The following is a 14920-nucleotide window of genomic DNA, read 5'->3' as shown; positions in this document are numbered from 1 at the left end:
TTTATCTTTCCAGCTGCCGGTGCGGCCGTATTCGTGGTTGGAGTGAATGTTTCATACGCTGAGGAGATGACAAGCGTAGCTTCCTCATCTGGCTTCACTGTGCTGGTCAACGATACAAAGTATCTCAAAGACCAAGCCATGACGCTATATGACAGCTTTGTTGCACGTAAGTAATCAATGATCAGATCAGGTCGCTCTATGAGTGCTTTGTTGCACTTGAGTAATCAAAGATTAGATCAGGACGCTATATGACAGCTTTGTTACACGTGAGTTATCAAAGATCGGGTCAAGACATTTTGTGACAGCTTTGTTGTACGCGAGTTATCAAAGATCAGGTCACGACAGTATGTGACAGCTTTGTTGCACGTGAGTAATCAAAGAGCAGGTCAGGGCGCTCTATGACAGCTTTGTTGCACGTGAGTGAACAAATATCATGGCCCGTATTCACCAACCCATTCTCAGAATAAAGAATAGACCTGTAATCAACTCAACTACGTTCAGCGTATGAATGTATACACGCTACAATTGGTGAGAATGACCTTAACAGAATGTTCTGCATGAAGACTGATGTTGATATGGACAGTTTACGCTAAGTTTGACTCAACATTAAAGCAAATTGTGAATAGCCAAATTTAAAAGATATTCTTTATTCTAAGACTTAAGACTAAGATTGTTTGGTGAATACAGGTCAAGGTCACGATCTGGTTTAGACACCGTAAGGCTACAATAACCGAATAATTCCTTAAAAAAATACACGTAATCTTTTGAATGTTTAGAAAAGTGTTGGAGGACTTTGTTCATAGTTCTAAAGTGAGGAGTCATTTTGTCAAACAAACTGACGCTGGATATAACAATAGATGCAGGATTCACTTGAAAGGCAAGAACAGCGCACCGGTTACTTATAAAAACATTTACGATTAAAACATTTAAAAAGTTTGGATTAACAATCACTTGATGTTTATCGTTTAAAAATAAAACTCGTCTTCCTTAAACGCAGACGCCACAAATAAGATAAGTAAACAGTTTTGCCTAAAATTTCTCGTAAGTTGACCGTGCATTTACTTTTGTGGTTGATGTTTAAAATTATTAGTGCCTAGACTATTCAACTTTAATAGTATAGAAAGATATCGTGCAAATAGTATTTCTGGCATTTCTGGTCAAAATGATACTGACAATCCATGTATGTTTGTTGTTTTTGTTTAAATTCATGTTTCCAGTTAAAACACACATACTTTTTACTCATTTCTGCTTGAATGGCACATTGCTGTTTTTAAATCATAATACATGTACTGCAATACCTTAAAGTCTGAAAACAATATTAGGTGAGTAAATATAAAACACAGAACTAAATAGGTGATTCTATGATGTGTAGTTACCATAACCTTTAGCATCGGTTTGGTAAAAAATGTCACACCCTTTCAATATATAAGATATAGTATTTACTTTTAAACTCTAAAAGACATCAAACTCTAGTCAAAGTATTTAATGACAGCTTTGTCGCACGGTTTAAATGTGAATAAATACACAACGATACACGTTTTTTTATTTCCGTTAACGCTGTACAAGTTTTGTTTTTATTTAAATCATGGTTTAAAAAATGCCTTCTCCTTTTATTTCAGTGCGAACAGAAGGCTTTCCCGTCGTTATTCCAGCTGAACAAACTTCATTGACCATTCCAGCTTTTGGTAAGAGCCGTGTTCATGATTCTGTATGTACTGAAACCATGGTGAACAATGGTTTTGCTCACATCATGCAACGTCATTGAATTGCATCCGTATATGATTGTTTAAGAATTGGATTTATGAAGCTTTCTTTGGACAATATCTCAAAATGGAATATCTTTTAATGGAATATCTTTAAATGGAATATCTCTAAATGGAATACCTCTTAATAGAATATATCTTAATAGAATATATCTCAATATGATATACCTTAATAGAATATCTCTAAAAAAATATATCAAAATGGACACTTTAAAAATGGAATAACTTTAAATGGGATGAAATATTTGTAAGTAAAATATTTCTTAATAGAATATCTCAAAATAAGTATATATATAATGGAATATTTCTATTATGGAATCTCTCTAAATGGAATATCCTTAAATTGAATATCTCTAAATTGAATATCTCTTTATGGAATCTCTAAATAGAAGTGCATTACGTGTGGCAAAACCATATACGCTATTCAAAGTACGTTTAGCAACCGTATCGAACGTATTGCCGTTTTTTAACTGAATGCCTCAGACATAACATTAAAGAAATTCCGCATTTTTCGAACGAATGTACAATAGAGAAAGAATGTGTGGTTTAACACATACGATAATTGTGACCATATTCAAATATAATAAAATTATGTATGGGTATTTTTGGATCAAGATCTACCCAATTATACGCCTTCGAATAAGATCCAGAGCTTTATGTTGCTAAACATGTTTTGCATAGTGTATATAACATTCACTTTCTTATCAATGTCGCTGTATAAACAAATCACGCTTTTTAATACAAGCCATACCCTTCAAATAATCCATCGGCTTATATGTATGTATACTTTATATATTTAGAATATGGGTGAAGGTAAATATTATTGAATGCATAATAATGCATTCATAACTTGCATTTTTAACAGGCGAAACATTAGAGAAATGTATACAGAAAACAACGAGAGTTTTAACCCGAATGATTACCTTGACAAGATAATAATAGCAAAGATTTTTGTGGTTTAGCAAACAGACAACGATGACGAGGAGACCTATAACGACTTAAAGTTGCAATATCAGTAACAAAACTAAAATATAGAGCAAATAGAAAGACATTAGAATATTAAATAACCTGTCTTTATGTTATTTGTCTCCTCCCGTCAGAACATTTCTAGCACATGCCAACCTCCATTTTTCTGAACATGCGCTGTATACGTTTTACGTAAGAATGAATTAAAGGGGGGGGGGGGGGCTAATTAAATCGGTAAATGGATTTTAAAATCATTTTTGCATCCATCATTACCCTTATGGTTACTTGACATAGAAGCTGAAAGTTGAAACATCTTCAAAAGAAGAATGCTTCTAAATGACAGTTCTGTAAATTAAACAAATGAATGTCGTAGACTTTATTGAAATCGTAGCTTAAAGTAGTTACAAAATGATTCATTATTTGTGTAGAGGGGAAAATAAGAAAATGAAAGAGAGACACGTGTAAAAATAAATCATATCATCTTTCAGAAACAACAACACCTATGACAACTGCAAGTGAGTTACTGTGCATGGTTTTTGTTTGGCCCATTTAATGTGTTTTTGTCAGTAAATGAAACTTTAGCAATTTCGGGTAAAAACAAGAACCAGCAACAATCATATCAACATAATATTGGTTAGATTATTCGTAAAGCCTACATACATTTCTTAGATTTCGAGTCGTAAAGTCTTAAAAAATTATTTTAGCCAAGTACATTTTTTCGTAAAGCAACATTAACACGTCACTGTTTATAAATGTCATTGATGTCTTTTATGTTATGTATGAGCCTCACGATATTTATTTTAAAAAAAATTGGTTGTCATGGAAAGTTACTAAGATTTATGCAAAGTTTACCTTTTTAAATATTTTTAAATATAGGCATCTCTTGAAAGATAATAACAATGACTTATTATAACAAATCTTATGTTTTGAGAAGCCTAAACGTTCAACCGACTCATGCATTTGACATTTACATAAATCTTAGTACCATATGTTGTGTTTAAATGTGTATTTTTATGTTGCAGATATAGTGTTCAGCTAAATTAAAGCTCATGACTTTGTTAAGTGTAAATCTCTATTGTAATGAACGTTTTGTTCATTGTTCATTCTTGCATAGCATGACGTTCCGATATAGCCATACATTCTGCCATACACTTGTGAATAAATGAAAGCATGTTTGTGACGTCTCCCCTTAAACATGTATTTATTTAAACATTCGTTTTCTCGAGAAAAAGGCGACCTCAACAACATTTACAGTATATCCTTTTGAATGCTAGTAAATGATACCGTATTATACTTTCCGGAAAACATTTCCCTCACAACATGCATCTCTTAACACGTATTCCCAAAAATTCCATCTGTTTAAAACCTTCAACCAGAATCATCTCACAATTTTACAATTTCCTACTCAGTGCTCATCGTTCTATGTCAATACAAGCGCTGTACTTCTTTAGTAATTCCTCATATACTTATGAGTCTATTTCGAAAATATTAGTACGATAAGCTTATTTTTCTGAATTGTGAACACTACTATCGTGCTTATGTATCTAAACCATGGTACCTCTATTTTATCTCCATCTCTCAATACAAAAATTGGCATGAATGCATCTGCATTTAAAAGATGTTTTATACGCTGTATTCAAACGTATGATTTTCGTCACATTACCACATATTTTAGCAAGCGATAGAGCGGATGTGGTGTTCCTTATACATACGTCAAAAAGGACGAAGAAAAAAGAATTTAAAAAATATCTTATGAAATTCTTGACAAACATGGTTTTTAAAGCCGACGAGGATACATCTAAATTCGGGTTAGTTTTGTATCATAATCAATCAGAAACTGTCTACAACTTAACCCGTTTTTCCCGGAGGAAACTGGGGAAAGTTTTTAAGAAAGTAAAGCCGAAGAAGACTAAGAAGTCGAACTTGCCGAACGCCTTGAAATTCGTAAGAGAGACTTTATTCTTGCCAGAAAACGGTGACATTGACGAAAATCCGAACGCAATTGTCCTTATTCGAGATGAGACATCAAAGCAAGCGGACGAAGATCAATTGGGATTTGAACTAGATCAACTAAATGCTAGTGATATCGTGCTTTATCAGATAGTTGTAGGACAAAATCTTGAAAATGACAAAGAAAGTATTCTTATCAGGCGTAGGTTTGGAGACGATTCTGTCGACAGTGTAAACACTTATCGGGATATGTTAAGATCAAAATCTGTTTATTCAAAACTAAGCAGAAAAATCAGATCGTTTTGTAAGTTGATCGGCCCGGACATTTTTATTTAATATAAATTCCGCCTCAAATGCCTGTGATTTCATTAAAAAAATATAAGTATTTATGTGTCAAAATATAAGACTCATTGACATGCATTTTGTGTTTTATTAAAACGAAACATTGTCGTGATATTTGCGTTATTCTTGCAGTTTCTAGATGCACAAGCATGAACAATTTCTTTGTTGTTAAAATAAGAGCTAACATGTAAATCAATATTTTAGTTTCATTCATTCTTAGAAACATCTAAAAAGCAGAATCTAAAAGAATGTCGCAATGCTATTGTATTTTCAGACAGCGAAGAGGTAGATCTTGTTATAGCCGTTCATGTCCGACATGACACAAAACTTAAATATGTAAAGAAGCATCTACAGGCTCTATTGAAAGACATAACAGACAAATTAGACATTGACTCTGGAGCGGTTAGAGTTGCATTAGTAACATTCGGGAAATCTACAACAGTGAATATAAAATTGAAAGATCATACCGATAGCAAAAAACTGCAAAAGGCATTAAAGAATGTCAACCCTAAGCAATACAGATCAAAAGGCGTGGAATTCATGCAACTGCTTAATACGCTGGAGACAACCGTTCTTCTAGAGTCCGAAGGCGACAGAAAGGACGTACCAAACCTCTTACTGATCATATCGGACGGAAAGTCGGACGAAGACGCCCGTTCTTTGTCACAGAGGTCTGTTGGTATGAAGACGAAGAATAATACGATTTTTGCCGTTGGCATCAACGGTGCCGATGCTGCGGAAATCAGTTCATTGGCCACTGAGCCGGTCAATAAACATTCATTTATGGGAAAAACATACGATGATCTCACAACGTCGGGGGATTTGCAGAGAAAATTAAAAGAGTCATTCAAAATATGTAAGATAATTTAAAATAAAATATTACAAATTATTACAAATTACTTATCATTTTGTAGAAATGTTCCTCGCATGATTTTAAACGCACATCATAAAGATCATTTCATCAAACATATAACTTTGATCATTTAAACGAACTCTTCAAAAACAATTGAATTAAAAATTTAACTTTAACTGAATCATCGATAATCAAATATTTAATGTACATATTTTTATTTGACCACTTCTTTCGCACGATATGCAATATAATTATATTTCCAAGAATCTTGACACAACTTCATACAATTTAGTTGAGAAGTTAGCGATTCCGTCATCAACGGATACAAAAGATAACAATGACAAGAACCCAAAAGGAACTGCTAAGCAAACGAAACCACCAAAGCCAACAAAGACACCAAAACCCTCTGCGGGCGTTACAAAAGCAAAAGCTATAACAAAGAAATCGAATACAATTGCGGAGTTTGTCACACTATCAACATCAAGACGTCAACAACCATCTACTTCAACCAGAGCTCCAGATGTAACAAACGTTATTCCGGAATTGAGTAAGTCATTTTCGGAATGAAAAATGAAACAATGGACTTCCGATTGTTTCTTATCGCATCAGTTTGACAAATACTTCTGCATTATGTACTTATTTCCTTCTTGCACATGGAATGGTTCCAAAATAGTTATAACAAAGTAGTACAGATTAAAATGCTTAGCGGATCTTAACTTCAGCCATTTTTTATCTCATGCACGATTTCATTACATGTATTCCTAATAGGTACAAAATGTATGATATAATCAAGATATCTTAAGATAGTATAGATTTGCTTCTCACCTTCAATTCGCACTTCCTGCGCATGTGAGCTTGGTCTTTTGTCGCCGAACAGGACAGGGTTAGTTTCATCTTTGTACTTTGGTACCCTAACAACACAAGACCACACACAAATCGAATATTAAATTTACTGTATTATACTTTTGGCTGAAACTGCAGCATTTACTGCAACAAAGTACCAATTTATGTGGGTATATTAATTTACTTAGGCAGGAATACTGAGATACACTACGGTCGTAACAGATTGCAGCCGAATGCGCAGTTCTATCACATAAACTTATACATTCGTAGCCAACGAGCCGGACGTATCGTTTGTTTTGTGCTCCATTTAGGAGATGCGGAATAGTCTTCGTTATCACTTGTGTCCAAAGGCCTGTATTGTGAGTTTGGTCGCCATACCGGACGAGCTGGGTTTCGTCCGAATACTTCGGAACCTACACAAGACAGTTCCACTCACAACTTGGAAATTGAAAGTCTTTAATAAATAGATGGGCAATTCAGCATTTTATTCCAAAAAAGTATCAGCGTTCGTTGGTTTATTAATTTCATGAAGGTAGGAATGCTGGTACTCTACGATTCGTCGTATATTGCAGCCTACTCATTCTTGAACATTTTCCACTGAAAACGTATGGGGTATTGCATGGAAAGTGAACCACTATTATGTGTGTGGTTTTTCGAAAACTACCTGAGAAAATACACGTACGAACTGTGTCTCAAAACTGTCTACAATTTACCATTCTTAAACTGAAATTTCATTAACACAGACACGTACTTAAATATCTTTGTGGTGGCAGTAGACACTGAAGTCCTCATAATATGTAAATTTCATTCAGGTGCATTGCAAGAATTTTAATTAAAAAAACGCGTGCTTTTTATCTATAGGAGGGCATATCTTCGCTCATGTGTGCATGTAAGGCAACACTCATACACCAACGCGTATCGTTGTTGAAACATAAACTTCGTTTGTTTCTGCTGTGTATGTGAATGTGTTTGCGTGCCAAAGTTTGCATGTGTCCACGAAACGTTTTGTATTCCTGTTTGTCTGTAGTGTATATCGTCCCGTATCGTAATAGTCTATTGTCTATAGTTTGTAATAAATGAAAAGGTACATATGATATTTTTTTAGTAAAATATTTACTTTAAATTTGAATTTATTTTTCTAGATTTATGTACATGTGCTCGTTTTCTTTACATTTACATCTCTTTCTGTTGTGTTCAGCTTTACAGTTTTTTAACATTATAATATATAACTCGTAAATATACAAACTTATGTTATTTATGTTAAAATGTATTAAAATATATATAAATGTTGATTATAGAACAAAATATAAAAATGTGTTATCTTTTGAATAAATAAATTTTGTAAATTGAATGGTTTTTATATGAACTTTGTCTCTATTCACTTTATGAATATATTTCAGCATTTTTGCCAGCGATCCCGCTATCAGGTGAGTGAACAGAAATACTTGTTTAATGTTTAAGGTTTAGACGTGTTTAAAACGAACTATAATATGTATCGTCTATACTTTCCCGTAAAAAAGGGTTTACTGTTTAAACCAGTGTTAACAAATATGCTGTTGTTCTATATGAGGATCGGCGAGTATCAAGTTCGAATCTTAAATTACATTCCTAATTACTAAAAAAAAATTTTTGAGCTCAGTTTTTTTCGGAGAAAACCCGAGGTAGTCATAGCCAGCTCGTCGTCCGCCGTCCGCGTCGTGCTAAAACCTTAACATAGGCTCTAAATTCAAAGTGCTGCCACATACAACTTCAAAACTTCATATGTAGATGCACCTTGAAGAGTTCTACACGCCACACCCATTTTTGGGTCACTAGATCAATGGTCAAGGTCACTTCTGACAAGCTTTCATTTATTCAAAACTGCACCCACAGCCTAGCGTTGGCACCCGCTATGCGGTGCTTTTGTTATTTTGAGCATTGTCCATTGAGTTCGTTGATAAAAGAATTTAAAACAAAATAATTTTAAAAGGACTCATGCGAATTTGTCTCCTCAAAAAAGAAATACATGAATTCCGTGTATGTGAAACAAAATTTAAACCAATAAATTTTATGCCGACAAATATAAATTCATTCAGTATATTATTCACCGTCTCCAAACTCGAATGTGTTCTTTGTTAACATTGTATTAAGATCACAGTACAGCATCATGCTACAATCTTTGTTTCATTCCTAATTGTATATGGCGAGATCTGATAACGCATATTTTGTTAATTGTATTCAAAAAGATCAGCGAACATCATCTTATTAATATCCTTGTTAAATTATTGCCTTAGGAATATGTATTTTTGTGCTTCGTCTTACATGTCTCTATGGATATTAGCGAGCATCATGTCATAATCGGTGTAAATGATTTCGTTCTTGGTTTGTTTCTATGACGATTAGCGATAATCATGTTAGAATATTTTGTATATTCTTAATGGTTTTTAGTAGTTGGTAAACGCAATATTTATGTTTTGTCAATTATTTTTAAACAAAAATTTGTCACCTATTTCTCCATGAAGATAAGCGATTATCATGTTTTACTCAACAAAAAAACAATTTATATTGACGTCAAAAATCAGACAAAGAGGAAATGTCATCACGACATCAAATCAGAACTTTCTATGTGAAGATCAGCGATTATGATCACGTTTCACTCTTCCATAACATTTCAGACAGCAATGCCGCTGACCTGGTTATTGCCATTCATTTATCGGACCGTGTGTCCCAGGGCGAGTTTGCAGTCGTTCAAGAGTTCCTCAAGAACATCGTTGCAACCACCGATGTTGAATCGGGCAAAGTTCAGCTTGGCATGATCTTCTACGGTGTTGACCCAGAACTTCTATTTCATATCAATCAGTATGTGCTGTTTTAATACCTTTTTCAATTTTTAAAAAAGCTTCTTTTTTTATCAACCAGTTTGGACTGTTGTTGGTTTTAATTAACTTTGTTAGAACTTTTTTTAGAATTTCTGTTTCATATCAGCTAGTACGTGCTGTTTATTTAAAAACTTTTTAAAACAGTTTTTAGAACTTATGATTCATAGCACGTGCTATTTATTTAAGATCTTGTCAGACGTTTTTAGAAATTCTGTTTTATATCAACCATTAGGTGTTGTTTTTTTAAGATCTTTTTAGCACATTTTTGACAACTTCTGTTTCATGTCAACCAGTTCGTGCTGTTTGTGGCATTTTTATTTTAGAAATCCTTTTTTATCAATACGTGCATGTTTAAAACTTTTTTACTGTGCTTAGAACTTCTGTTTCTTATCAACCAATACCTTGTTTTAAGATTTTTATAACGTTTTTTTATAACTTCTGTTTCATATCAACCAGTACGTGCGGTTTGTTATTACATATTTAGAACTGTTTTAGAAATTATGTTTCATATCAGCCAGTTTGTGCTGTTTTGTAAAAACAATTAACAACTGTGTTCGTTACTTTTGTTTAATATAAACCATAACGTGCTGTTTTTCAATATTTTATTTTAGAAAATCTGTTTCATATCAACCAGTATATGATTGGAAACTTCAAACCTTTATCAAAAGAATTGATATTATGAAACTGCAGAAGCATTATTTGTAGCGAAATTCATGTTAGAAATTGATAGTATTTTATTTAAGACGAGTTTCCTTTGCCTTGAGTACAGTAAACACCAATACATTTAATCCACACGCTGAGCGTAAAAAGGTTAAAGCTAGGAAACGGTAAATTGACATTATACAACACTAAAGGTGATTCAAATTTTGTAAATGTTATTTACGATATTACAAAAGCATTGTGCAATATAACAAATTTATATTTTAGGTATACTTCCATTGAGCTGATACAGAAAGAAATTGATGGACTTACGATAGATCAAAGGTCCGCAACCGCAGACGCCTCCGCGGCTCTAGGCCTTGTGCGCCAAATGCTTACGCCAATGCACGGACGCCGAGATGACATTCCTGCAGCCGCGGTTTTTTTGACCAACCAGGCTTCCAATGAAAACAACGAGTTCTTGGTGAGAATGCGCTTGTAATTTTGGTGGAACTTATCGTCATTGTCCAAACACGTTATGGTCTATACTCCGTTTAGATTCACAGTTTCGATTTGAGTCATCCATTAGACGTACTTTGGTAGAAACAACAAGCTTCGTACAATTCAATGATAATAATGCTTTCGTAACCATACCATGTTGTACAGTTAAAAACGGCTACTTTTTATACACAATTTACGTTAATGTAAGTGAAACTTGTTTCGTTTACAAATTGTTTGTTCGACACGTTCCATAGAGTTACAATAAGAATTGCTGAATTTACTTGCCGAAGGATCTAACGTTTAACCCGAAATAAATTCACGTATAACGGACAATACTATCAAATCATTATTATTCGTAGGGCATTAATTTATGTTAATTTTGTAAGTTGACAGATTCAAGACTTAACAAAAATACATCGGAAAATGACCGAAGCAAATTGCTATTGCCCAGTATACAATGCCAAATTGCAGTGCCTCACACAAAACATATTTATACTAAAACAGATAGAAGCAAAGCGACGACTAGTCGAGGACGAGATTGAGGTCTTTGCTCTTGGCATTGGCATGAAGGACAAGTCAGAGCTTGTAAATCTGGCATCGAAGCAGGCTAACGTCATGAATTACGACAACGTTTGGATGCTGAATGACGCCGAGGCGGATCTGCAAACAAAAATTCGAGCGTGTACGTAGACTGCCATCTACTTCAAATAGTTGTTTAAGATAGGAATATCACACTTCAGAAAACAAAAACGGTTATGATTTCTTTTCCATTCGCTAGTTATTCATTCAAGTAAGCGCCGAATTGCTTTTTCAATTATGTAAAATACCTAAGACACAATGTAATACATTATAAACGTGGGTTCTAGTGTCGCCGCATTTGAAGGGCAAATAAAAAATAATGGAAGCTGATGCATAAATATCTTTGATTTGGATGGCAAGTGCTAAATCTTGAGTAAAATAGGAAAACGCAAACAGGTATAACGACGTGTTTTGACTTTATGTTCGTTACTTTATATGGTTATATGGAATACGTTATATATAAGGGTAATCAGCAATGTATTCTTTCCTTTAATGTATGCACACATCGTATCTTTTCCACTTGAACGTTGCTTTGTTTTGCTGAACGTCTGACATTTGTTTCGACTGTTTATTATTTAAGTGCAATCGTTTCTGTATTCGGTGTTATGATGGATGCAATCTGTGTATTGTATTTCTAGTAAGAACGCGGTCACGCCAGCCGGACCCTTTGAAAGTAATGACGTCCGAAGCTACTAGGCGCCCAGAAAGAGCCACGCCCGCTATAACGACGAAACAACCCACGACGAAACAAGCCACTACGAAACAACCCACGCCCGCTGTAACGACGAAACAAGCCACTACGAAACAACCCACGCCCGCTGTAACGAAGAAACAGGCCACTACTAAACAACCAACGCCCGCTGTAACGACGAAACAAGCCACTACCAAACAACCTACGCCCGCTGTAACGACGAAACAAGCCACTACGAAACAAGCCACACCCGCTGTAACGACGAAACAAGCCACTACAAAACAACCCACTCCCGCTGGTACGACGAAACAAGCCACTACGAAACAACCCACGCCCGCTATAACGACGGAACAAGGCGTTAGAACGACGGCGAAACAAACTACCATGACAAGTATGTTATCTTATTAAAAATCATTATTCCAGAGTTTGAGTCTAGAAAAAAAATCAATCTAAAATACAATGTTCGATAGAAGTTCGTACAAGAACCCATCAAAACGGTTTGTATATTATGCATGTATGCATTTGTGCTTTTGTATTTCTTCCAAGTGCCACTGCCTTAAGATATATTTTCACCAGCAATTTAAAATTAATACTAGTAATTTGTACAATAATCGTACAAATAATCAAAAGGAAATAAAAAGAACGTTTTACAACAAAGGAGAGTAACCGCTATGAGGAATATTAATGTATGTACGGTTCACTCCTTTCTCTTAAATCGCATCATAGCAACACCTTCCAACATCTGAGAAACACGCAGCAAGTTTACTTGTGTTGTGTTTTTTAGACAAAATTTGAATTTTCAATTATTGTTAAATGTTTTTACTCTCGAATGATAAGTAATAAACATAGGTACATCAAATAAAACAAGACATCGTAATTAGTTTAAGGTTTCTTGTATTCTGTTGATTTGCACTTTCAGTTTATTACGGAATATAACAATGACGACGCAGAAAACCATGAACTTTTCAAGTTGGATACGCACACAACCAAGCTATCCATATCAAATAGGAATTTCTTTATTTGCTTGTTTAAGAACTGTATATAATTGTTTTGTCATGTACTATGAATATATTTGCTTGAGCCGGTTTAATGTTAAGCATTTGGCTTAAACCGGTTTACAACCTTGAAACGGTCAATTTAACTCATTTTCTTTAAACCGGTCGGAATGCGCGCGCAAACACATTCTCATACAATATGTATTTGGAACGGTCAATGTTAAGCATATGGCTTTAACCGGTTTACAGCATTGAAACGGTCAATTTAACTCATGTTCTCATAACCGGTTTGAAATTGCACGCAAGATATTCCTGTACAATATATTTTTTTCAGGGGCTGAGCAAACAACCGAGGCGATGCTGATAAAATTAACGTTTCCACATCTCGCCGGTATCTATACGTTTACTTGCTCTCCTTTCCGCATAAGTATACACTAGCGGCAATTTATACTAGTATATTACTGTGATTTAATGCTTTATTTCAAACCTATCGCTATATTTTATATAATTATATTTATAAAAGTAATTTTGTTGTATTGCGTGCTCATGCAAAGGTAAGTGAAAACATTAAGTTAGAATAAAAGCATTTTTTATTCATTTTACCTTTTACGCTTTCTTGTTATATTTATGTGAAATTTGAATGTGATATACACTATTAATGCAATACGGTTTACTTTATTTTTGCTGCATTATAAACTTGCCAGAAATGTAATGTTAACAATGTAAACACATATGTAATATTATTAAAATTGTATGATGTATTATTTTACTGACAATTAAAAGGTGTGTACGCATTCGTACGACCAAACATGACATGTTACGTTTTATTTACGCTGTTTGTTTGAATGTTATTAGAAATTTATTAATTTTGATATAACAATAACTTTTCTCTACTCATCATAATCATCATGGTTTGTCTTTATGTTCATGTGTAACTTCGTCATCATCATCAATATCATCAGAATTATGTTCATTATCGTCGTAAGCATCGACTTCAAACATGCATGCATACGCTTCTGTTGTAATATTAGTTGAATAATTAACGTTGTTTGTTTTTTTCTGACGTATGTATTTAGTCACTGTATTGTAAAACATCAGTCAAGACCCTCAGACTCGAAAGTACTTTTTATTTAACAGGGTAATAGCAGGTAAGTCTTCAAACGGTTGTTGAGGGTCGTAAAAGTATAGTGGTAAACTTAATTGTATTGATTGCGACAGTTTGTATGTGCATATTTATTTTGCTGTACACTTGTTTTGTTACAAGACAATACAAACATACACGTACTAACAACACAGCACACAAACTTCAAATTCCATTCTTCGAAGTATTCATTGTGTTTTCAAAAATATGAAGCACTACGCAAAAATCAAACAGTGTTAAAGTTTATCTACGTGCACCTATTTATGAAAAAGGTCTGGACATCACTTTGAATCAAAACATATTTCAATCGATTATGGTTTTTATTTGAACGTGTTAGTTTCGCATAACAAAACGCCATTTTAAGAATTCTGTAATCCGTTCCAGCTTGTGACGGAGTTACCCCAACATAGACTTTTCTTTCTTGATTCTTCTTCGAGTATGGGTTATATCGATTTCCGCGACATGGAAACGTTCGTGAAAGCTCTCGTCAAAGAGTACGACATAACTTCCTGATCGACCGAGTCGGATTTGACACATTCAATAGCAAACCATAGCTGAGGTTCTCGTTAGATTCTTACAAATCGAACGTAGAAGGTCTGATGGCTATTGATAACATCCCAGTACGGTAACACAAACACGACAGCGGCTCTGAGGGAATGACAATGAACATTGCAGAAGAAAATGGCGACATAGCCAACATTCCAAATGTTGCTGTTTTGATAACGGATGGTAAAACAAATCTGGTAACATCCAGAACAGTCATTGAAGCGACCTTGTTGAAATAAAGTGGTGTTTTGTT

At 34.2% G+C, this 14920-nt stretch overlaps 1 protein-coding gene across 1 annotated transcript in view; it reads left to right on the top strand.

Annotated features, from left to right (window-relative positions):
- The window catches only part of LOC127849039 (collagen alpha-6(VI) chain-like), a 76722-nt gene extending 65317 nt beyond the window's left edge, over positions 1-11405 (top strand). The window contains exons 8-16 of the mRNA XM_052381763.1: positions 14-166; positions 1620-1685; positions 3218-3244; positions 5296-5877; positions 6167-6421; positions 8118-8144; positions 9372-9555; positions 10503-10698; positions 11220-11405. Of these exons, the coding sequence (XP_052237723.1) occupies positions 14-166; positions 1620-1685; positions 3218-3244; positions 5296-5877; positions 6167-6421; positions 8118-8144; positions 9372-9555; positions 10503-10698; positions 11220-11405 (1676 nt within the window). The remainder of the gene's footprint in view (positions 1-13; positions 167-1619; positions 1686-3217; positions 3245-5295; positions 5878-6166; positions 6422-8117; positions 8145-9371; positions 9556-10502; positions 10699-11219) is intronic.
- Positions 11406-14920: the final 3515 nt, after the last annotated feature.

The sequence above is a fragment of the Dreissena polymorpha genome, chromosome 10 (assembly GCF_020536995.1).
Source record: "Dreissena polymorpha isolate Duluth1 chromosome 10, UMN_Dpol_1.0, whole genome shotgun sequence".
NCBI lineage: Eukaryota > Metazoa > Mollusca > Bivalvia > Myida > Dreissenidae > Dreissena > Dreissena polymorpha.
Note: the sequence above shows the minus strand (reverse complement) of the source record. Positions and strands in the feature narration are given on the sequence as shown.